General features: G+C 54.0%; 1 protein-coding gene across 3 annotated transcripts; it reads right to left on the bottom strand.

Moving 5' to 3' along the window:
• Positions 1-282: 282 nt before the first annotated feature.
• Positions 283-22,116, bottom strand: LOC144944323 (zinc finger protein 800-like). 3 transcript variants are annotated; one of them, XM_078872389.1, is made up of 6 exons: positions 21,755-22,116; positions 9,364-9,472; positions 8,689-8,800; positions 7,632-7,721; positions 3,893-4,030; positions 283-3,341 (listed from the first exon to the last, which is right to left on the bottom strand). In XM_078872389.1, exons 2-6 carry the CDS (start codon positions 9,451-9,453, stop codon positions 1,165-1,167), a joined length of 2,607 nt encoding a protein of 868 aa, XP_078728515.1. In that variant the 5' UTR covers positions 9,454-9,472; positions 21,755-22,116; the 3' UTR covers positions 283-1,164. The 3 variants fall into 3 exon arrangements, with proteins under 3 accessions (XP_078728515.1, XP_078728513.1, XP_078728514.1); XM_078872387.1 differs by having other exon boundaries at positions 283-3,344; positions 21,755-22,114; XM_078872388.1 differs by lacking the exon at positions 21,755-22,116 and adding an exon at positions 20,869-20,934 and having other exon boundaries at positions 283-3,344.
• Positions 22,117-23,905: the final 1,789 nt, after the last annotated feature.

The following is a 23,905-nucleotide window of genomic DNA, read 5'->3' as shown; positions in this document are numbered from 1 at the left end:
GCACCGCCGATCCAGAACGCAGCCCGATCGTCACGTCTCACCGTCACCGAGATCGCACGGTCGGTCGGTCATTCGCGTCCCGCTCGATTACGTAGGGGGGGCTGACGTGGCCCGCTCAATGACGTGGGGGGGTGACGTGGGGGGGTGACGTGGGGGGGTGACGTGGGGGGGGTGACGTGTTCCGCTCGAGAGAAATGTAATCTCCTGGAGGGAAGGAGAAGCCATCACCCCACTGCCCCTCCCCTCACTCCCACCAACGCCCTCCCCCCCCCCCTTTGAGTGTTGCTCGAGGAATATTACGTTGGCCTGTTGATAGACACGCTGCAGCCTGTATTTGGCGACGAACGAGCCACTCCCCTTTGTCGCAGAGATTTGAAGAATCGTCGCGATTCGTCCCATTTTATTTTCTGTCGTTTTTTTCCCCTCCCCCCGTCTCGTTCGTGCAGTTTGCTAGCTTCCGTTAAGACACAACTGACGTTGGCGAATTATTTTCACGCAACTTGGAATTCAAGTTGCGAATCATCGTCACGCGCGGTTTCCAAACAGGCGACCACCCTGGTAAATGCGGTTGGGGTGCATTGGCCATAAATACGCCAACGGTCTGCTTCGCAGTGCACGTTGAAGGTCCTTTGATGTCTTCGGAAAAAGAATAGGCCATGTGCGTTGGCGTTGCGGTGAAAAAGTTGCCAAATTTTATAAATTACTCGCAAATGACCGATTTGGGGGAAAAACAACCACATTGCAGCATCACCTCCCTACCTTATGCTGTACAGCCACAGGGGAAATGAAAATGGATGAGATGGGATGGAAGGCGCTTGAAGTTGCAGAAGTATCTAAGCAAGCGCACTACACATGCACATTACTATCATTTCATGCCCTTTCGTATTAATCGGTTCAAACAAGCCCGACTGCTGATGAGACTTTGAATGTCAAAACCGAGTTTGCTTGTGTTGAAACAATCCTGCTAAAATCATGCACTCCCAGAAGGCCGGTGTAGCTGATGTGGATGTGTAGTAAAAAAAAAAAATTGAAATTTTTTTTACGTTCAGCTTATCGTCTCTGCTTGTTCACCAGCGGACGACGTAAACGAAGCGGCGTCCTCCGGACGGCAAAACCGCGAGAGAGCGTTGGAGCGCAACGGGCCTCTTGCGGCAGCCGCTCCCGTCACTTGGCGGGCGGCTGCTGCTGCTGCTGCCGTCGCTGTTCGCTGAGGTTCACCGAGCGCGAGCGCGTGTTGCGGCACGGGAAGGAGCTTCGCTTGCTCCTCTCCGTCGCCGTCGCCGCCGCCGCCGCCTTCTGCCCGGCCTTCCTGCCCCTCCGCACGTGCACCAGCTTGTGGTTATCCAGGAAGGACTTCTTGGTGTACGCCTTCCCGCACTCGTCGCACTGGTACGGCAGAGCCGAGCTCGCTGGATGCGGTGCTGGCGCCGCTGGAGCCGCTGGCACCGCCGGCGCCACCGGAGCCGTCGGTGCCGTCGGTGCCTTTGGTGCCGTCGGCGCCGTCGTTGCCGCCGTCGGCGGCGTCGTCGGCGCCACAGCCTGGCCCTTCGCTTTGACCGGCGTGGCCACCGACGCCGCCGTGCCGGCGTTTTCCAACGGCGACGCTGCGGAAGATTCGCCGCCGCAGCCGGCACCATCCGCGGTGCGGGCGACGGCCCCCGGCTCCGCTTTCACGCGGAGACCGGCGCCGTGCGGCAGCCGCCCGCGCCGGATTTTGCGGTTGAGAAAGGCATCGACCGGCTTCTTGATGGAGCGGCTCTCCAGGCTGCCGGCGACGCGGCGCAGGTAGCAGCTCGTGTGCTTGTGCACCACCGTGAGGTGCCGCAGGATGTCGGACTTGCGCCGCGACTCGTAGGAGCACAGCGGGCAGCGGAAGAACTTGACGTAAAGGCGGTCGCCGTCTGTGTGCATCTCGATGTGCTTGCGCAGGTTCTGCCGCGTCGAGAAGCGCCGCTTGCACAGCCGGCAGTACAGCTGCCGCAGGTCAAACAGCTTCCCCTTGGCCTTGGTCTCCGGCCGCGGTGGCGGCGGCGGCGTCCGTCGGGGCGACTGCTGCCGTTCGGCGCCGCCCCCCTTGGTGGGCGTCTCCGGCTCCGCAGGCTGCCGGGTGCCGTTCTGCTCGAGCTTGACGTCGCCGGCGTGCGTCGTGGACATGTGCTTCCTGTACTCGACCCGGCTGGGGAATGCGTGCCCGCAAACCGTGCACAGGTTGTCTTTGTGCGTCAGTTTGTCGGGGGGCGGCTGCGCCTTCGGGTCTCTGTCCTTGGCGCCGGCTTTCGTGGGAGTCTCTTTCTGCTCCGGCGGCTTCCCCTTGGATTCCTGGACGTCCGCGACTGTGGAATCGTCGGGCTGATCCCCGTCGACGCCAATGCCGCTGCCGCTGACGACGCTGCCGCCGCCAACACTGCCAACGCTACCGACGCTGCCGCCGACGATACTGCCGCTGCCACTGCCGCCGACGCCGCCGCCGCCTTCCGTCGGGGCGTCCGAAGGCGGCTCGGCCTCCTCGTCGCCCTCCATCGTGAAGTTGTTCTGCTTGTGGAAGAGCTGCAGGTGGCGCTTGATCGCGATCAGCGAGCCGTGCTTGCGGTTGCATATCGGGCAGATCCACACGAGGATCTCGGCGCCGGCGCCTCCGTGCCGCTTGGCGGGCGCCGTCACCTTAACGGGCGCCAGCGACCAGGGCGGCGAGAGCGAGGAGCGCGACGACGGCTGCGCCCGGCCGGGCGACCTCGACTCCTTCCACGCGACATCCCACTTGGCGTCGTGGTGCGTGTCGTGGAAGTGCCGCCGCACGTTGGCCTTGTTGGCGAAGCTCTTGTGGCACACGGGGCAGGCCTTGCGGTCGTGCGGCGCGGTCGCCTGCCCCTGCGCCAGCGCGGCCGCAGCGTCCAGGCGGAAGTAGCGGTTCACCTCCTCGGCGAGCTTCTTGTGCACCACGCGGATGTGGCGCCGCACGCTGCGCCGCAGCCGGAAGCTCTTGGCGCACACGGCGCACGAGTAGCCGAGCGAGATCGGCGAGAGGACGCTCGCCGTCTGGTCCGCGGTCGGGCCCACCGTCGTCTCCGCCTTTGCCGGCGACGTCTTCGGCTCGGGGGGGGCGGTGCCCGACGGGCCCTGGCGGCCGGGCTCGGCCGCGACGTGGGCCTCCCACTCGGGGTCGTCCGACGTGATGACGTGCTGGTAGACGGCGTTGCGGTTGGTGGCGATGGGGTCCAGCTGGATGACGAAGTCGACGCGCTTCTCCTGCGGCCGTGCCGGTTCGGGGAGGGTGTCCCGGTGGTGGTGGTTGCGGTGGTGGTTGTGGTGGTGGTTGTTGTCCTCTTCAAAAAAGGTGTCGTCTTCTAAGAGGGGATTGAACGCAGGAAAAAAAGAGTGCGGAGCAAATTGCGAACGTGCTGTTTTTCGTTTGCATAAATGTCAAGGAATACTTGAGACAGAATATAACATTAAAAATATCATGAATAAATAAACACAGCCGTTAAAATGTTAAATAAAATCACACTTTCACCCATCGGACTTATCGCCTTCAGTCAACATTTTCCAGCAGCGTTTGGTTAAAGCAGCAGACTCCGCTTACAGTTTCAGATTGTCCCTGAACCCCATCGCCTTGGTTGGTGTCTCCAACCCCTCGCCCAAAACAGCGCATCACCGATAGTTTTTTATTTGCCCAAACATTGCTGTTACCGCCCTGAAATGGGAGTCATTTTACCCTACTTCACCACAAAAACCTGGGGGAACCTTTTGCTCGACGGGCCACTCATTGGCACGCGCCGTTTAATCAAACGATGCTGGCCAGCGTGGAGGGGGGGGGGTGGGGGGTCTGGAACCCGGCGGGCGTTGGGGGGAACCCATGGCGGCAAGAGCCGGGGGGGCCTGCGCGCGTTGCTACCTGTGCACGCGTAGGGGTGGCAGTAGTTCTGCCGGTGCACGATGAGGTTGGGAAGGCCCCGGAAGAGGCTGCGGCACAGTTGGCACTCGAAGACGATGTCCACCTCGCACAGCAGCAACTGCTTGAGACGCGGCGTCCCTGCAGGGGGTGGGGGACGACAGCATCATAATAAACCATGGTCTATCCACTGCTGGATGGGGGTCTCCCCTCCCCCCTCCAAGCAGTCGCACCATCTCTGAGCCCACTGCCTTCGGGGTAACGTTAATAAGAGTAAACGCTTATCCTGAACAGTGGCAGGAACTTCCACAAGCCGCAAGCCAACTCTAATTCCAATTACTCCTATAATTCAACCCCACAGCTTCAGGGAAGGTTATAATCTCTGGAGGTGGTCCGGATGGATCAGGGGTCACAGTGCTTTAAGCCGGCACCGGTGAGACCCTGGGGTTTTTTTTCCATGCTTCAGCTGCCCGTGATTACGCTTGCCTCTTGAGTGTTGCACACTGATGGTATCGGCCCAGTCAGCAATGACTGCGCGAAACATCCATGACGTTAAATTTGGTTCTGCACTCAATTTGGGTAACTGGTGCAGCCGTCAGAATACAAAATACCCAGTTGACTGACGTACCACAAACGCCTCCATAGCAGAGCACGTGTGGAAGTGCCCCCGAGTGTGGATAAGCAATCGCATGAAGGGAACTCAGAAGTAGTTCTGTGACATCACCTTCCGCGGCGGGCTATTCTCCAACACAGGCCGATGCACCGTTCCCAAAGGCATTTTCTTTGCCTCAATACCGTGATGCCGATTAGCACGATTGTAATATAAATTGAGGGGGGGGGGGAATGTTTTAAAACAGCCTAAAAACCTCATGCATGTAAGAGCTCTTCTGTAGATAGTAAGGCTCCTTCCTCTCTCTCTTGCCAATTAAGTACACCTTTATCGCAAGTGTCAAATAAAGCAGCAAGCTATAGATAGCACAAATGATAGTAGAGCAGATAAGAGCCAACACGGTTTTTTGGGAATTGAGAAAGATAAGAGGTACTCAGGCGAAGACACAATGAGAGGTCGTTCCAAAGCCAGTAACATACAAAACTATTGACAGCACAGCAAATAAAGAAGAACACACATTTATTGAATGGTTCAAGGCTCTAGGAGAGCTTGGAAAATGAGACGATGGGAAGGTAGTTCTAAAGCCAGTCACAGAAAGAACAAATGACAGCACAGAAGGTAAAAAAAAATTACACGTTAATTGAATGGTTCAAGGTTAAAGGGGCTTAGAATGAGATGACAGGAGGCAGTACCAAAGTCAAGCCATACGAGGCAAATATTTTGGGGTAAAAAGCGATTTTGTATTGTTTGTTGTTGTAACTTGCTGACCCGCCCTGACTGGATATCTGTGTAAAAGAGCTTCATAGCTAATCAGATTTCCTCCAGTTCAAATAGATATTCTGATTCTGATAATACAAAAAATATTTTCTGATAGCTTTTGAGATCTCACCATATTACCTGGAATACACCCCAATATTGTGAGACCTTGGATACAAAAAAAATCATATCACTGGATTCCTCCAGTCTAAATAAAGATTCTGATTCAATAAGATTCGTCCTGCAGCGTGGTTGTGGACCGCGATGCGGGTGCCAATGGCACGAGTCACCATGGCAAGAATGAGTCCTTGACATTGTCGGGATTCATATTCTTGCTTCTTTCGGTAAAGTCACGTAGAAGGGAAATAATAAAAATATAAAACAATAAAAATTCTCACGACGTTTCGACTGCAACACAAGCAGTCACCATCAGGTGTGAAATCCACACCGGATGATGACTGCTTGTGTTGCAGTCAAAACGTCGTGAGAATTTTTTTTTTTTATATTTATATTATTTTATTATTTCCCTTCTACGTGACTTTACCGAAAGAGCCAAGAATATGAATCCCCGCAGTCACGAAAGCTTTAAATAAAAAATTGTTGGAATTATTAAGGAGTGAATTTCATGGAATATAATGGCTGTGGCAGACCTCAACCAGATTTCCAGACACACACGCGAGCCTAACGAATAGTGATTTAACACAATTTAATTAATAAAATGGAGTGACGTTATATATATATATTTTTTACAATTTTTCCACAATGTATTTTCAATAGTTATTTTACATTACATGCAGCCTGCCCTTATAGTGGCATTCATCACAGAAGCGATGAGAAAAAGAAAAAAGCAATGATATTGAAACGATATTAATAACGATTACTTCATTTAACTTTGTATTACAAAATAAATTCATTTGCATGAAATTTCACTGCTGAAGGGTTTGTCTGTTAATCAGTAGCTACTCAGTGTAAATATTCATACGCTAATTAAAAACACATAATCGGGGAAAGATTTGAAAGATTACTATTTTTTAATCGGCCCCCCAATGCATAGTGCAGTGTCTGACTCTTATCCACTCTGGCTCTGGCCTCTCTTTATTTAGGATGAAGGGCTATTTCCCCAAAACGTCACCGAGTATATATTTTTCCTCTTAAGGCCACAGTGTTGTTATTGACAAACGCGTGGAGTTTTGTTTGTTGTAATTTATAAAGTAGACGGGAGGGCAACACGGGCTGCAACCACTGATATCCTGGGTTCAAATCTGAGCAACCACCCCGTTATTAAACTTGGTTCTCATGTGCAGCGAAGTCTACGGTCCTCAGCCTGGTCACCAACGACTGCACACACAAAAATTCGTATTGAATGAGATTTTTTTGTTTTCCCCAAACTTCACTTGGCAAATGCCAGCTCCGATAACTTAACCAGGGGTTGTTCAGCCGTACTTCACCACATCGGTCAGTCGCGGATTGGTGAATGTGGGGAGCGCAGTTGTGGGAGCACCAAAGAACTTTTAAAGAAAGCAAAATCTCTTTCTTTTTCACAACGCAAAAAACAGACCACGCAATGCCCTGTCTGCGGAACTAGCACTGCCCACTGTAATATTCTGCTCCAACACAGGGTGATGCCAGGAGCCACAATTGAAATAGCCATGGAATTCAACGCAAAGCAGTCAGGCTGAGTGATGATGCAGACCTCAATGAGTCACTCCAGTCACTCGTTCACCGGCGGTCATTCGCCTCCCTATCACTCGTCTATCGCTACTACCATTGTCACTGCTCCTGTGAACGTCACTCATTCTCCACCCATCTTGGCAGCCAGTCTTATCAGAATAACTGCTTTGTCTTATCCACACTTTATCCAGCCATCACTGCACAGATCAAAACAACACTCCCTCACCACACTGTGTTCAACCAGCACTCTGCAGATCACAACACACTCACTCACTCACCACACTGTGTTCAACCAGCACTCTGCAGATCACAACACACTCACTCACTCACCACAATGTGTCCAACCAGCACACTACAGATCACAACACACTCACTCACCACACTGTGTTCAGCCAGCACACTGTGTGTGCGCTGTTTTGTGTCCGCGTGTGCTCCTGTGCGTTGTGTACGTGCGCTGCTGTGTGTGCGCGCGCGAGTGCCGCTGTGCGTGTCAACGCAGGCTGCTGTGCGCGCGCTGCTGTACGTGCGTGCGCACGTGAGTGCGCACGTGAGTGTGCGTGTGCACGCGCTGCTGTACGTGTGTGCGCACGTGAGTGCGCACGTGAGTGTGCGTGTGCACGCGCTGCTGTACGTGCGTGCGCACGAGCGCGTGCTGCTGTACGTGCGTGCGCACGTGAGCGTGCGTGAGCGTGCGCTGTTGTGTACCGACGCGGAGGCACTCGAGGATCTGGCGGACGCCGTGTCTCGACGTGCGAAGCTGCTGCTGCACGAGAGGAGGGTCTCCCAGCTCTCCCGCTGGAATGGAGGCAACAACAAACATGCCCTTGCACAACTCGCATCTGAATTTGCATCTAAATTAACAATAAATAAATTAATCTCAATTTTGTTTAGCAAGGCAGTTTTGACCATTTAACTCGTGGGGATTTCTGGGGGGATGTGTTTCTGGGAGAGTTTAAGGTAATTTTGTTTAACCGGCTGAGAACTCAAGAGATCAGGAACGACTCACGTGCAAGAGTGGCCTGGGGCATTCGTCTGCCAGTAGGAGGCGTGTGTAATGCCAAATGAGTAATTTTCGAATGTGGCAAATTGGCCAGCACACAATGGCCTACTCTCGAGAAAGACGTCGTGGGATCGATCTTTAACATCCACTGTGATGTAGACAGGGCGTTTAGCGTTGTTATTATGGTTATCACACGTGCAGCAATAATCAGGGAGCCGTCGGATTTGAACCGTGAACCTCTGCAACGAGCGGCGAACGTGCAACCGCTGGGCCACGCAGAGATGACTGGAACTCGCTAAATCACGTAACCACTACGTAGTTTTTTGCCAGCTTAAGCTTTAGTTTGTCTTCAACTCAATCGTGGGAAAGATCAGTCCGATTCAGTCAGTCCAGCTGGACTCAATGTGGCAGTCCCATTGAAACTCGATATTAGGCCTGATAATGGGGCCATAATAGTCGACTTTATTTTTGAAATGTACAAACAGACAGGAGTGTGCAAACTCAGCTTTACAAAACAATAAAAATAAGACACCCACAGCACCTGTAAATTTCTGCACAGCGTCGCGTAGAACGTAATTAGATTTTGTATTGTTCTAAGAGAAAAAACCCCCCACAAACGTCCAGGAATACGCATTTAGTTTGTTATCCTTCCCCCACACCTCCGATTAGCACGGTCGGCTACGTACGGTACGAAAGAAGTTCAGCTTACATACATCCATACAAGCGTGCGTTACAAACGGACGTCGAAATGGCACTGGTTACCTTCCGCGCAGCATCGCGTGGCCCGCAGGTCAGCCTGGCAGCCCTGGTCCCGCACGCCGGGGCAACCGCCGGCCGCTGCCCCGGGCTCGTCGGCTCCCTGAGCCCCCTCCACCTGCAGACGGCATCAGTAGACGTTGAGCGTTGTGCCGATCTAACAGCGATCAGACGTCGCGTTGACCGGCTTCACGTGTGAGGTGCACGCAGTTCAATGTTGACATTCATAATTGTTGTTTTTGTTGGGTTCGGCCGCCTAACGGTCCGGGTCCCAAATTTGTGTCGTGCCACCCTCCGCCACCCTAACACGGCCACGCAGAAATTGTCACGCGCGGTGTGTGTGTGTGTGAGTGTGCGCGAGCGTTTAAAAGCACCGATTGTTGTCGTTTGTGTTCGCCGGCAAGTTAAAGTACAATTCTCACAAAAACATTTCGAGATTAGTTGTGAGAATTGTTCCTCGGCCTCCCGGTGAGCTGAGACAATGACAATTAATGCGCTGTTAAACTCGTGCACGCGCGGCAATAAAATTTGTCTGACCGTGTTGGATGGTGGAGGGGGGTTCTTAACGACGCAAATTTGGCCGGATCGTTATGCCGCCCAAATCGTCACATTCGCTGTGCCCAATACCACGTGTTAAGTTGGACGCGAGTTTGTTCGGCACGACCGGCGACTGACGCTCACCTCCATCCCCAGCTCGGCCGGGCAGCTGCTTCTCGTTGAGTCAGGAGGCAGAGCCGTCACGTCCATCAGCGAGCCGCAGTCGGACTGCATCGCGCCCCAGCGTCACGCTCTGCGACGCGCGGACGAGGCACCGAGAAGGCAAAACGAGAAACGGTATTAGGTTTTTGTGGCGTTGCTTCTTATCCTCCTTGCGTGTGGATACGAGTTGAGTCGCGACTACAAAGCAGCGTCTTCTAAGTCGTAAGTCCAGCTGCTTTTGCCTTGAGAGAGCAGCGAGCGTCTATGCAGTTCTTGCCCGCGGGAAGCGCCCGCAGTGGAATCGAGATCACACAGAGACCCATTGACTCGAGGAGACGCGCAGCCTCGCACAGAGATACTTTGTTCAGTAGGTGAAATGGTGGTTCACTGGAGCGAATGGATGGAACACACCTGTCGAAAGCTAATATTGGTGTGTTTTGTGTGCCAATCATTTCCGGCAAACACCTACATGCACGGTCCCTTTTGTATCAATTCACTGCTAGATGGAAGCCCCCACTCCTCGTTGAAGGCCTGTGTGAGTGAGGGGGTTATTTGACCATACTTCACCAAGCTGGCCAGTCCTGATTGGTGAAAGTGTGGTGAATATGTAAAGTCATCAAAGCACAATTTATGTTCCTTCACAAAGTAATCATCACTTTACAGGGCCTTTATGGACTTACCCGTGGTCTACCTCTCCCATCTCATCTCGCTCACTCCCCTCCACACACTCTCCTACTTCTTCCCTCTCCTCTCACTCTCCCCTCCTCAACGCACTCTCACCTCCAGCAACCACGGATTTCTGTCGAAGCCCCAAGTCAACCTTTACTCAATGGGAGGTCACTCGTTCTCCGACACCGCAATGATGGTCTAAAACTCCCTTACCTCAATCGTCTGTGCTGTCATCTCCCTGCCCCTAAACAAGTCCAGGATCAAGGCTTTTTCCTCCTCTGCCAGAAACCGACCGGCTGCCTATCTCTCTAAAAGAAAGCCGCCAACCTTTTTATCTGCCGAATCAAGATGCGTTTACATTTCGACGCCACAGCAATGCAAATTGCAATTGCAATTGTGCTCTTTGTAACTGTATTTTTTAGTGACCGGAAATGCTCATTAAAAAAAAGGCGCTCGTGCTGTATCAATCGAAATTGGATCGACGAAACGAAATTACATTTTCCAGTGGCACTGCAGCAACGTGGCTCTATTGCCCCCTGCCAAAAGAAGCGTGGCACTGCAGTGGTTCGGCGACTACTGTGAGACGCGATGGCCTCTCCCGATACCACCAATGACGCCACGAACGGCGGCAGTTCCACGGTGACTCGTTCGGTACATGGGGGGGGGGGGGCAGCAACACTTGCGGTCACAGCCAATGCACCTGCTGGCACGGGCCTGCTTCTTCCTGCTTCCCCACCGAACGATTCTCATCTCTCTCGACGGGCAAAACCAATCGCGGGGTCCTTAACCACTCCATTCTTAACCACTCTGACCGTTCCGCGTGCATGTACGTTTAACTTCCTTCGCACCGCACGTAGCCGACCGTGCCACGGGTGGACGTTTTAAGCGTCTCGCGCTTCCGCTTCTAGCCGTGGACGAGGTGGGCCCGAACGTCGGGGCGACGCCGCCGCAGCCTCCGAGGGGAGGAGGCGACGCCGCCGTTTGAAACCGGTCACGACTTCCCCCGCGGACTCGCCGTCGCGATAAACCCCGGTCGTAAATCGTGAGGTTCAAGGCCTGTGTCCGGTCCCCCTGCCTGGCTGGGGGGGGGGGGCCGCGTTGTTTATGGAACACGACACAGAAACAAACGGAACCACCCGGGGCTCTGCGCAGGGGGAGCACCCCCCGCGTTGACGATTTGTATGCGGCGTGAGCGTGGAGCTGCGGCGGGCGCTCCAGCTGTTGTGTCTCTCGTACGGGAGGGGACGCGTCTTTGGCAGTGCCCTAACCTCGTGACCGTCGGACCCTCAACTTAACCCTCACCCCAAATGCCTGTAACACTTAACCCTGACCTCCCTACATTTCTAAACCCCTATTCTAACCTCTGGCATTGTCCTAAACGTCCTAGCCCGCCCCATTTAACGTTCAGCCTCCTAATCCCCCCCGCGCGCGCTAACCCCACGGCTCGAAATCCCAACGCTGCTCAAGAGCCGACCCTTAACCCTGATCCCACCTCCGACTTCAACCACTTAAGCCCCCAGTGCTGCCGATGACACCTCCACACAGCAACGCCTCTGGCCCACCTCGATCTTTCGCCGGCGGCGTTCCAGATAATAATTTACCTTGCGGCTACTCCTGACGCAGTCCACTGGCTCACTCGCTCACTCACTGACCAACCTCGACACGAGCAACGTGGGGAATGCTTGCCGATCAACACTCCCCACCGTGCGTACGAAAGGTGAAGACGGGAATAACAAGTTAAGTGCGGAACTAACAAGGCGGATATAAACATTCGCCGACATATAACCGGTGAGTTTGACAATTTCTCTGCGAGCCACGGCACATCCCGGCGCGTGACTTGACCGGTCGTTACAGTAATTGGAGGGTCGTGCTGCCAAAGAGGGGCCGAAAATAGCCAGTGAAATTTGCCAAGAGCCCCTGCTCGAATCTGCCGTTGCTAAATCGGGGGGCCAACTCCGGCGTTTGGGCGGCTCAACTGCAACGTTGTTGCTGGCTCGTTCTCCAACGCAACATCCCGCGAGCTCGAATCGCCAGCCAAGAAGGCAGAGCACCCAGGAGATCAATGCTAGCTTCCTAATCAGCACCTGGGCCACTGGTGGCGGCTGGGGCCGCCCACTCTCCCTGCAGTGTGTTGTGACCACGGTTTAATTTGCGGTGAGGGAAACGCCTGGGAAGCACGTCAGAGTGTGGCGTGCCCAGAGCAGTGAAGCGAATGTGGGCTGGGATGAAAGAGATGGCAAGAGAAAGGCTAGTAACCGCCGGTGTGAGATGCTTGCATTTACAAAGCTGAAACTCGTAAGGAGAGGCAACCTAGCAATGTTGCTAAAAGGCCAAATGTTAATCAGTGCGTACGACCCGCTGTGACGTACGGAACTTAAGCTTGGAATTACGCTAAGAGACAGGAAGAGGAACATATGGATTAGAGGACGTACGCAAATTTAAGACATCGTCGTGGGAGACGTCACTGGAAGGATGACGACCGGTGGTCAAGATTAACAAAGGAGTGACGGCCCAACGGACCGGCGACACGTCCGCTGCGAAGATGGAGCAATTGAACCGCCTCGCCTGCCGGAGAGATATCTACAGATTGTTGCATCGCGAGACTCTTGAGACGGCAGCGGCTTGGAAAGGGCCGTCATCCAGCAATGGGGAGAGCAAGTGCGAGGGGGTGGAGGGCGGGAAGTAACACAGCGGCCTGCTCCGACAAAAATTGTCGAGTCGCGTGACGAAACGAGCCAGACGAACGTCGCCTTCGAGGTGCCGATTTGCAATTCAGCATTCCGACAGCACGGCCTATGCCCCCCCCCCACACCGCCATGCGCCCCCCCGTGCACACGTACAGGCGGGGCGATTGCCGTCCAGCGGGCTCCCACGCCGCACGTTAATATCGGTAATGATGGCGATGATGGCGGCGTTGGCAACGGCTGCGCGATTTGCCGTAATAGCGACGTTAAGAGAGCGGCTGTCAGAATGTACGGCGTGGATAAAAGAAGAGTTCAAGATTCGACGGCAGCGGCGGCGATGGTGTCCCCCCCTTAATTGGACTTCAAAGTCGGGCAGAGTGTGGGAGTGAGAATTCAAGGCACCGACGGCTCCCAGTGCGCGTTTAGAAAATTGCCTCCGCCAGATGCGACCAAACGAGGTGAAAGAAAGTGCGGCTTGCTCTGCTCTGAATCAATGATCACACCCAGGGCATTATTTTCCTTAAGAATGCGGTACTTTTTTACGGTCACCTATAAACTGGGGCAGGCACGTGACTAGCAGCCACAGCCATTAGCAAGAGGTATTCTGGATGGTGTGTGCCGAGTGCAGAAATATTTTCCGGATTACCGACTCAAACAGACCCGGCTGCAGTTAAGCCCTGATCACACAAAGGACGCTGCGACAAAAACAGTTTCTTAACAGACGTAAATTGAAATGCCTCCCCTTGACAGCCACACACATTCCCTTATTGTGCGCGAGATAGTGCGAGTTAATCCATCGGCGCTGCCATGAATATTCGAACATTTATGCTTCCTGCTAGACTCAAACAGCAATTATTAAACATGTTTTTAATATTCACCCTGCTCCTCATTCTGCGGTGGAAGTTTATTTTGAGCTCTTTGTTGTGCAATTATTTATTTAAATTGGACACGAGAAAGTCCATCTACCCTCACGTGGGAATATCAACTCAGATTCTTAACCTCTCCGTGTGTAGAGCAAAGCATCCCTCGTACAACCCTAACATTACAGGTTAACAGCACATCTCCCCTTATCTGTGATCCTCCCCTACCCACTGCTCCAAACTGCTCCAATTATCCACGGGAACTGTAGGGTCCACAAAAACTCTTCTTTATCCGTGGTCCTCTTCTCCCCACCATCCAGTTTTTCCATCCCGCATTACGGAACGCCTTCTTGTTATCTGCAAGTTTATCGTGGATAATAATGAATCTTATTATTCCAAATATTTTTCCAGATTATAAGTGGAAGTAAATTTGCGGATAACATCGACGATTATTGGAATCTCGATTATAGGTCCATGACCTCATTTTCCATCGCTGTGAGCAATTTAGTCGCAACAATCGGGTACTAGAGGGGAATATTTGACCTGGAAATGCTGTATTAGCACTGGGATTAGTCCTCACCTCTGGTTTATTTGCACTTTTGATTCCATGGGCCAGACCAGACATCGGTACCGCCTCGGGTGCCAAAAACTTTCCCTGTACCGATTTATTTTCACGTTCAATGAAGAGTGAATTTCCTTGATCATCCCGCTCATTTCAAGCGGTTATCAAATTAATCCCTATAAATGGGCCACGTAAATAAATAGGAACCTCTAAAGCTGCGCCACCTCAGGTGCTACACCGACCAGTGAAACTATGTGGGGGCAGGACTAATCGAATAGATACACAAGTGTGCGTGTCATGTCTATGCGCGTCTCCCGACGAACATGATGCAACCTTGAAACGTGGATCGTGTGGCACCGATGTCCACGCGTCCCGAGTGCTCCATTAATTGCAATTAAAAATGCATTAGCGCGATATCGCCATTGTTACATTTACACATCTTGCAGAGGAGCACTTTGCCTCGCCCGCCCTTTACGGAGTCTATCCCAGTACTAGCGTGGCGCGGTCGGCATCGAGACTGGCGGGAAGGACTGAAACGCGTCCCCCGTCCCCCGCCACGTTGCCCGGCACCTGCCAAAGTAAAGGTGAAACATTTCCCCCGTGTCGGCTGAAGCACGGCCGTCTGACACGGTCGCCCACCTCCTCGGAGCGGGCTGCACTGTGCCCGTGCGGTTCTTCGCTGCTGCACAAGCGTCTTGTTCTTCTCCTATGCCACGCGTCCCATTACTTCGCGGGGTCAGATGCACGGATTTTCTTTCTCCGTGCGCTTCCGTTCCGCACCTCGTCTCTAATCACATCCACGCTCCTCATATCGCGTTCCACCGCATCCTCACCCTCGGTCTCCTTCTACTCCTTCTGCACTGCACCAGTGGCATCTCCATAGCCCTTTTGTCTCTGGGTCTCTGAGTCTAGGGGTGTCTTTGCGAGTCTATGGGTCTCTGTGCGAGTCTATGGGTCTCTGTGTGTCTCTCAGTCTCTGTGTTTGTTTGTTGTGCTAGTTGTGTAATATTCCTTAAGTATACTCTAATATTGATGTTATTGTCTTTGTTTTGCCGATGCTGTGCTCGCGCACCATGGATCTCCCTCGTTAAATATCTGGGCAAATGGCTAAATGGCTAAATGGGATAATCCCACCTACCAAATAAATAAACTCAGACTGTGTGCATCTGCAAGTCTCTGTGCGAGTCTGTCGGTCTCTGTGTGGGTCTTTGGGGCTCTGCATCGATGAGTCTTTGGATCTCTAATCTCTTTAACTTTTCTAATCGCGTCTTCTTCGCCTCTTCTCGATACGTGCCCCAAACCAACCAAGTTTCGCCTCCCTCATCTTTTCAAGAATATCAGCAACCACTGCCAGGGCTCAAACTCCTTCATTACGCTTCCTTTCCCCTAAAGAGATGCTGTAATCTCAGCATTCATGTTCACATTCTCATCTCTTGCTTCCAAGCAGCCTTTCCTACCTTCCTTCGTGCACACGTCTGCTTCGCAATAACCCCATCTCATAGAGCCGCGTGGTCAATTCAAACTATTCAACTATTTTGTATTTTACCACTGAGATATGTAGGTTTTTTTCAGAAGCGACCTGGCCTCAATTAATAGCTCAACGAAGTGGCTTATCATCACGTGGAAGTTTATACCGTCAAATTCTCTAAACTAATGTTTCTAAATGTGGAGGGAAAACCCGGAGGGCCTGGAGAAATATCCATGCGACTGCAGGGAGAACGTGCAAACTCCAAATATACAGCAAGCGTCAGGGTCAGGGATCAAATCCACGACCTCCTGTATATCAGGCGAGGTAGTTAACATCTCGCTACCACACAGGGCATGTGCATGCTGCACTTTCGCAACACGCACCTTGCGAACCACAGCCCAAGTTGGTGGTATATTATTCTCGTCTGGTAATCTGCGAGTGATCTGCAAGGGTTAGGGTTAGGCCGAGACCTAGTTGCTAAATTTTCCGGGTCGCTGCCAGGTCAGAGTACGTGTTCACGTGACCAGTAGCCACAGCCACAGCGAGAGTTATCCTGGATATGGTTTGCTGGGTTACAGAAATACATTCCGGGTCGCTCAACCAGACAGACCCAGCTGAAATGAAGCCCTGGGGGTTAGGGTTGGAGCTCTACAATGATCAAGTTTAGGTAACACAAGCAATTACAATCTAAAGGTCATAGATCACCACTGTACATAATTGGGCTGCCACCTGTCCTAGATTTCCCAGGATCATCCTCTAGTTGAGGTAGTAGCCGTTGTGGGAAATCTGCGAGTGTCCCCGGGGCATTAAAAGTAATAAAAAGTTGCCAGTTGTGTAACAATACACCACTCGCGACAATGGCATTTATTCCGGTATTGTGAGATGCTCCATTTCCCGTGATATGACCCGGCCTTTTTAACACTTCAGGGATGGCAACCCCCCATATTAAACTATTTAAAACTACGAAACAATTTATTTATTGTTTTCCATGTAAGACCCACTGAGCCATAAATCCCTTTTTCAGAAGCGATATGGCTATCCCAAATGATAGCTCAACGAAGTGGCTTATCACGTGGAAATTTACAGCAGCCCAATACTCTAAACACTCGTTGATTCTAAATGTGGGGGGAAAACCGGAGGACCCTGAGAAAAATCCATGTGACCACAGGGAAGGAGACACGCAAACTCCAAATATACAAGCATCAGGGTTGGGATCGAACCCACGACCTCCTGTACACCAGGCGAGAAAGTTAACATCTCGCCGCCGTGGCGCCCCATATATACGGTCGTCCACCGACCGGGGAAAAAACCCTGCGTGCGCGACAGAGGTCGCAACCGGGTACCCGATACCCGTACCCTACCCGATACCCGGCTACCCGTACCCGGCCGGGTACGGGTACCCGTTTGCGACCCTGGTGCAGCCGGGTACGGGTAAGGAATCAAAACCCGTCTGCGACCTCTGGTGCGCGAGTACCCTCTGACCATCGCATGCGCACAAGACGACGACGATGATTATTATGACGGCGTCCCGCATCTGCCGTGTCGTTTGCGCCAAGGTAACCGAGCCGGTCTGGCACGCCAGGCCATAACTCCGCGTGAACGCTCGCGGCCCTACCCGAGGTTAATTTGCACCGCGCGTTCGTGCCCAGCGGCTCGGGTTGGCGACACAGTGAATTTGCAGCGGTCGTGAATTTGTTTTGCACACAGAGCGAAGCACCCCCCCACCCCCCCACCACCCCCATTGAATTTCCGTCAAAGCTCTATTCACCGCAAAGGCACTCGGCTCGACGGTAGCGACGCGCCATCAGCATTGTTGATCGGGATTTTCGAAGCCATCAAACGCTCGCTCCCTTGCACTCCCTCCCCGCGCGAGCGCGCGCGGAATAACGGGCGGTCACACACACACACGCCGCGCGCATTATCACCAAGTTTTCTGTCTATTTTTTTTGCGACAAGCGGTGTCCCCCAAGCGTGCTCACGTGTGACCGGTCAGTGGACACAACCGCTTCCTTTGAGCTCCTTTAACACGAGTCGTGAGTGAAAGTGGCCCCCGCCGCTATACCCCCCCCCCCCCCACTGCCCCCCCCCCCCCCGCTTCCCGGAGCACCCCCGCGAATTTATATCCACAAATACATCGACGGATCACTATGCACGACCGGGAACACGGTCAATGTATGGCGTCTGACGCTGTAGTTTTGCGCGCATTCGTTTCAATGCGTCCCCACATCCCGCAAAAAAGAAAAAGAAAGCCGTTTATGGTGAATGAGGACCGACCAACAGGTGGCAGATTCCAAAATGTTTCTGACTGGTCTTTTGTGGTTCCCCATCCTCTCCCTACAAATGCGGCTTTTTCAGTCTGCCACCCGCCCCCGCGTCTCCCCCCCCCCACACCCCCTAGGCTAAGTTGGTGCCTTCCTCCCTTGTGAATCCTGCACTGAACAGGGAGCTGCCTGGTGCCCTGCCTCGAACCCAGCGGTTCTCAACACACGGGTCGTGCTGACTCCCCCCCCCCCCCCACATTGCCCAACCCTGCCAGGAGAACACGAAAGCCTTTTAAGGGAGGGCGAAGGCTGCGGCATGGATACCGTGCAAGATAAGTAATCGAATGTGCGCGGAGAACGCCAGCGCCGCTTCGTGGCGACAAAACGAAGAAAATACACGACGCAAAACAAATGCCTTCATATCGCAAATCATATGAATGTACGGCGCGAAACGAGTGCCTTACTAACACCGCCTGGACATGTGATCACTCTGTGTCAAGAGGTCGCAAACGGGTTTTGATTAATTACCCGTACCCGTACCCGGCCGCACCAGGGTCGCAAATGGGTACCCGTACCCGACGTACCCGGCCGGGTACGGGTACCCGTTCCCTACCCGTACTCGTACCCTACCCGAAATGAGTGACAAACGGTTACTCACCAGTGACTCACGGCCTCCCCGTACCAGTACCCGGCCGCACCAGGGTCGCAAACGGCTACCCGTACCCGTACCCGGCCGGGTACGAGTAGCTGGGTATCGGGTAGGGTACGGGTATCGGGTACCCGGTTGCGACCTCTGCTCTGTGTGCCGCAGCCTGAGTGAGTTGAGGGGGCCATGGTGCGGTGGCTGGAGTGGTAGGGGGGCGGGGCCGTGTGGCCTGAACGTGCCAAATGCTTGTCGAATCTCCGAGGTCATGAGCCTGATTCGTGCTTGCAATGGGAGAGTGCCTGGGAAACACCGGGTGTTGTAGGTGTGAGGAGAGGAGCGAAAAGGTGGCCAGGAAATGGCAGTGCTGAGTGTCGGCCCCTCATGTGTGTGTGGGGTTTTTTTTTTACACGAGTTCTCTGGTTTACTTCCTCATGCCACTCATTAATGGAATTGGTGAAACACATCCCAAAGCAGCGGGATCAACATGAGAAAAATAGTCTTGAGGTTCGGTGGGGGTTTTCTGGATTCAGTTTTAGTTGCAGTTAACTATGAAGTGAACTATTTTATTTCACTCGGTAGAGCCTACTGAACTTTGTAGCTCGTTTTCAGAAGTGACGTGGCCAACACACGATAGCTCATCAAAGTGGAATATTACCACGTGGGAATGTATCATTTAAAGCGCACCAGTATTCGTATTATTGCTACAATATTAACAGACACTGAGCTGATGAAATGTAACTGTGGTCCCCCCCACATTACCTCTGGCCTTGCCTTTCCACAAACCAACAATGATGGGTGATGACCACTGCCAGCCACAACTGGGCTGAGCATTCATTGGCTTTTTAAATCTATCATACACATCATGAGCTGCACACAATTGTGTGTTTGGATTGTGTCCTCTGAAAATCTTGACGACTATACCGATCAAAATCAAACTAAGTTTACAAAAAAGGTAATTCTTCAGCCACTCTTCATCTACATAAATGTCTAACCCGTGTTGTGCACTCTGGTTGTAATGATTGTGTGTTTGGATTGTGTCCTCTGAAAATCTTGACGACTATACCGATCAAAATCAAACTAAGTTTACAAAAAAGGTAATTCTTCAGTCACTCTCCAGCTACACAAATGTCTAACCCGTGTCGTGCACTCTGGTTGTAATGATAATTGATTTGTGCCAAGTTGAATTGTCGATTCAAGTTCGTCACCAGTCTTCAAAACACCAACGAATATGGAACAACACAAACCGACGCCAACTCTTGACCCCAAGTTGATCACTTGAACTTTTAAAAACTCACTCCCAACATGTTTAGGCCACCACTATCATATTGTTAATGTGGGGAGTGGTGGCGTAGGAGGATTAGCAACCTCCTCTTGATTCCAGGCCAAGGCCAACATCAGTGACAAGTGACACATCAACTGGCTCCTGGTCACCCCCCTTCACCAACCCATAGTGACCATCGCGGCGAAGTATCACCAAATAGCAACCACCGAGGCCGAAAGTTGCGTAGAGGCCTTCATCCAGCAGTGGATTTGCAAAGGACCTATTATTAACATAATCCCATGCCACTGCACTGTCGTGTGGATTTTTACCAAATAAAGTCAATGGATTGACTTTCATAGCACGACCCACGAGGTGCAAACACCACGAGTGTCACCCAAAGGACTCATCCGCAGGTCCCAGGTAATATACCTTACATTGTGAGCGATTTACTCAGGCCACGATCTCTAATAGCTTAGCCCAAGCAGGGGGGGGGGTCACACTGTTGCGAACTGGGGGAAGCACACAACGTGACCTCTAACCCCCCCCTCCCCTGCAGGCAGTTTTATATAACACACACCTGATCGTCATGCAGTACACAAACGCCGTGTACTGATCGTGCTGTTGTGTACGAAGGACGAGCTACCGAGGCTTCCGTCATCATCACCAATCACGATCACCACCACCACCACCATCGCTATCACGCGTATCTTACGCGCACTCAGTTACGCACCGCTCCTCAGTGTGCAGAGGGTTGCGCCGTGGCTAAACACAAACAAGAAGTGCATCACCGAGCACCGAGCAGCAACAGCAGCAGCCTCTGTTATAACCGTGGCCGTAACCTCGGGCACAATAGCGAAATAAAACTCAAACTTTATCCCTAAACGACACCAAACTACCGCCGCTGAATTGTGCGACACGCGGACGGAGAGGAGGAGGGGGGGGCGCTTCGCACGATTGTGCCAAGCGCATATCGCTACTCAAAGCTTTTACAGTAACTTCGTCCTTGATGCCACCCCCCCTATGTTTGCCACGGAAGCGACTGCGTGTTTCCCTCGCCGAGTTTACCACGAACTCACCGATCAACGTGGTGGTGGGGGGAGGAGCGGAACAAAAACTTGACGCACGCTACGAGATGGCAGTGGACTTTGCGTGGTTGTTGACCCCCCCCTCCCTCCTCCTCGTCGTGCCGATGTTCTTGTCCACCACCAACCCGCAAACACCACGACCAGAGCTGCGGCGGTGTTAAACGCAACGATGAAACGTGGCCGCGAGTCGTGAGAATCGTAACAACCTCCACCACCCCCCCCCCCCAATACCTCCTCCTCCTCTCGGTGTTAGACGACTTGGAGGTGCACGGTGGACAAGGCACGTGTTGATGATGTAGGGGGTGCCGTGTCACACACACACACACCACACGTTCACCCGCACATCTTGCGAGAGTGACGATCTCAACGAGAGAGTCGTACAAAGTGTGTAGGCCACCCGGGCATCCTGCTCAAGACCGCAGCGGCGCTGCGCAGCGCGTTTACGCATTTCCAGCTCAGCTGCGCGCTGTGTTGCCCTCTCGCCCCCCCTACGCCTTCTCCTCCTCCTGTTTCCAAACCTCATCGACTCTCCCTCGCCTCGTCCCGACGACGACGATGATGACGACGACGACAAAAGCCACGGGGGACACGTGAATCACGCGGTGGCACGAGGCCTTACGAGAGCCGCCGTCGCTGTTGTTGCGAGACGCGCCGATTACGACGACGATGATGACGACGACGGCGGTGGTGGTGTTGTGGTGGTTGTGACGACGGTGGTGGTTGTTGTGGTGGTGGTTGTTGTGGTAGTTGTAGCGACGGTGTTGGTGTTGGTTGTGGTGGTGTTGGTTGTTGGTAGCGATAGCTGCGACGACGACGACGGCGACTTGCGCCGCTTGAATTCGTGCGAGTGTCGTGAAGTGTTCGAGTGGAAACTTGCCGCGAGCGGGCGGCAGGGCGGGCCAAGTGGCGGCGAGGGGACGGCGCTGAGTCGTCAGTCGTCCTCCTCCTCGTAGTGGGGGGGTTGGTGGGAGTCGTCCTCGTGGGGGGGGGGGGGTTGGTGGGGGGAGTCGTCCTTGTGGGGGGGGGGGGGTTGGTGGGAGACGCGAGCGATGGTGGCGCGGGCCGATGTCGCGACGAGACGGCGGCGGCGTCCGGCGGTGACCGCCCCCGTCGCAGCCGCCGAGTGAAGCGGGAAGGGGAAGCGACGACCACCACCACCACCTCCCTCCTCCTCCACCCTCACCTCCCTCCTCGTCCTCCTCCACCACCACCCCCCTCGTCCTCGTCGTCGCACGCAGCGAGTTGAGAAACGCGGTGGCGACGCAGCAGCGCTCGCAACCCCCCCACACGAGCTGAGTCCGCAGTTGCGAGTCGCACGGACGCGTCTCTCCCTTCCCCTCCCTCCCCTCCCTCCAGCCCCGGGGGCTCGAGGCACAGCGGCCGACACAAACAGGCACAGGGCGAGCGGGGAGGGGAAGAGGAGGGAGGAGGAGGAGGCTGGCAGAGCGCGGGGCTCACAACACAGAAAGTGCGAACACGGCGCAAATCAGGAAGGGCGCTGCCATCTTTGAAGCACACGCGTGTCCGGCGCCGATCATGGCCGAACGGATTATCCACAGCGAGGAGGAAGAGGAGGAGGTGGTGTTGGTGGTGGTGTTGGTAGTGGTGGCGGTGGGAGAGGAGTAGGAGGAGAGAGCTCGAGAGGAGGAGGAAGCTGGAGAGGAGGAGGAGGAGCCGCGCGTTCCCCCCGTGGCGTGCGTGTGTCGTGATGGTGCCGTGCGAAGCGACGTTGGTGGTGGTGGGAGGAGAAGAGAGGGGTGGGGGGGGTGTTCGATAACTCACTCGGCAGAGCAAGGGGGTGGGGGGGGTCGCGATCTCGGTGTCTGATCCGGGACAACCACGGTGCGAATCGAGGGCAGATGATGGGGAGAGGGCGGTCACTGCTCGATGCTCGATCGAAGAACACGACAAATAATAACGACGACGACGACCCATACGGCGATGATGATAATAACCAACGAAGCACGAGAGAGGCAAACCAAAAATAAGCGACGCGTAAAAAGAATCGATCGAAAGTGTCGACGATGAAAGTGTCGACGATGAAAGTGACGGCGGCGACGGTGGCGACGTTGACCGCTGCGATGAGCGAACGCGCGCACGCCGCTGTTACGCACGACGACCTCTTCTTGTGAGCGGTGCGCACGGGGACGCAGCCAAGTGGCCGCGTGGCCACGTGGTGCCCAGCTACCTGGACGTGACGGCTGCTGCTGCCCCTGCCAAATGGCCACGTGGTGCCCAGCTACCTGGACGTGACGGCTGCTGCTGCCCCTGCCAAATGGCCACGTGGTGCGCTGCTACCTGGACGCCCGCGTGCGTCGGGGCCACGGGGGAGCGGTAGCGTTGTGGTTTAAAGCGCGCTGCGCTATAAACGCTTCGACTCGAGTTCCGATTCGATTTGTTTTGCTGCTGCTACGCGGACAACAACGATGATAACAACCGTGGCGATCATTTGAATCGGTCATGGGGTCTCCCCTAGGTCGACTCAGCCTCGCGTTTTTGACCGGTGCGATTTGTAAAACATCGCCAGCAGAGAGACAAAGGCGGCCGGGCGTGGTGCTGGCCGCCCACCCCCCCCCCCCCCCTTCGTGTGCCGTGCCCGTCTTCATAAGTGCTCGCTAACAGCACTTGCCCCTGCGGTCTGTTAAGGGTATACGGGGCGTCTTTGTCTTTTGTTGGAGTGTGGGTTCGAGGGGAGCGCTGCGCTCCGACCACGGCGACCCGAGATCGATTCGATTCCTGCTCACGACCGACACCACCTCGGGGTTAGCCGTGACGATGATCTCAACCAGTCCCCTGGACCTCCCCTAGGTCGACTCAGTCTCAAATTAGTACCTGTTGCGACGAGAAAAAAATTAATCGCCACTAGGAAGACAAAGGCGGACGGGCGTGGTGCTGGTCACCCCCCCCTCGTGTGTCGTGCCGGCCTTCATAGGTGCTCGCTAACAGCACTTGCCCCTACAGTCTGTTCAGGCTATACGGGGGATCTTTGTCTGTGTCGGCATGAGTGCGTATGCCCACGTACACCACC

This window comes from Lampetra fluviatilis, chromosome 34 (assembly GCF_964198595.1).
Source record: "Lampetra fluviatilis chromosome 34, kcLamFluv1.1, whole genome shotgun sequence".
Classification (NCBI taxonomy): domain Eukaryota; kingdom Metazoa; phylum Chordata; class Hyperoartia; order Petromyzontiformes; family Petromyzontidae; genus Lampetra; species Lampetra fluviatilis.
Note: the sequence above shows the minus strand (reverse complement) of the source record. Positions and strands in the feature narration are given on the sequence as shown.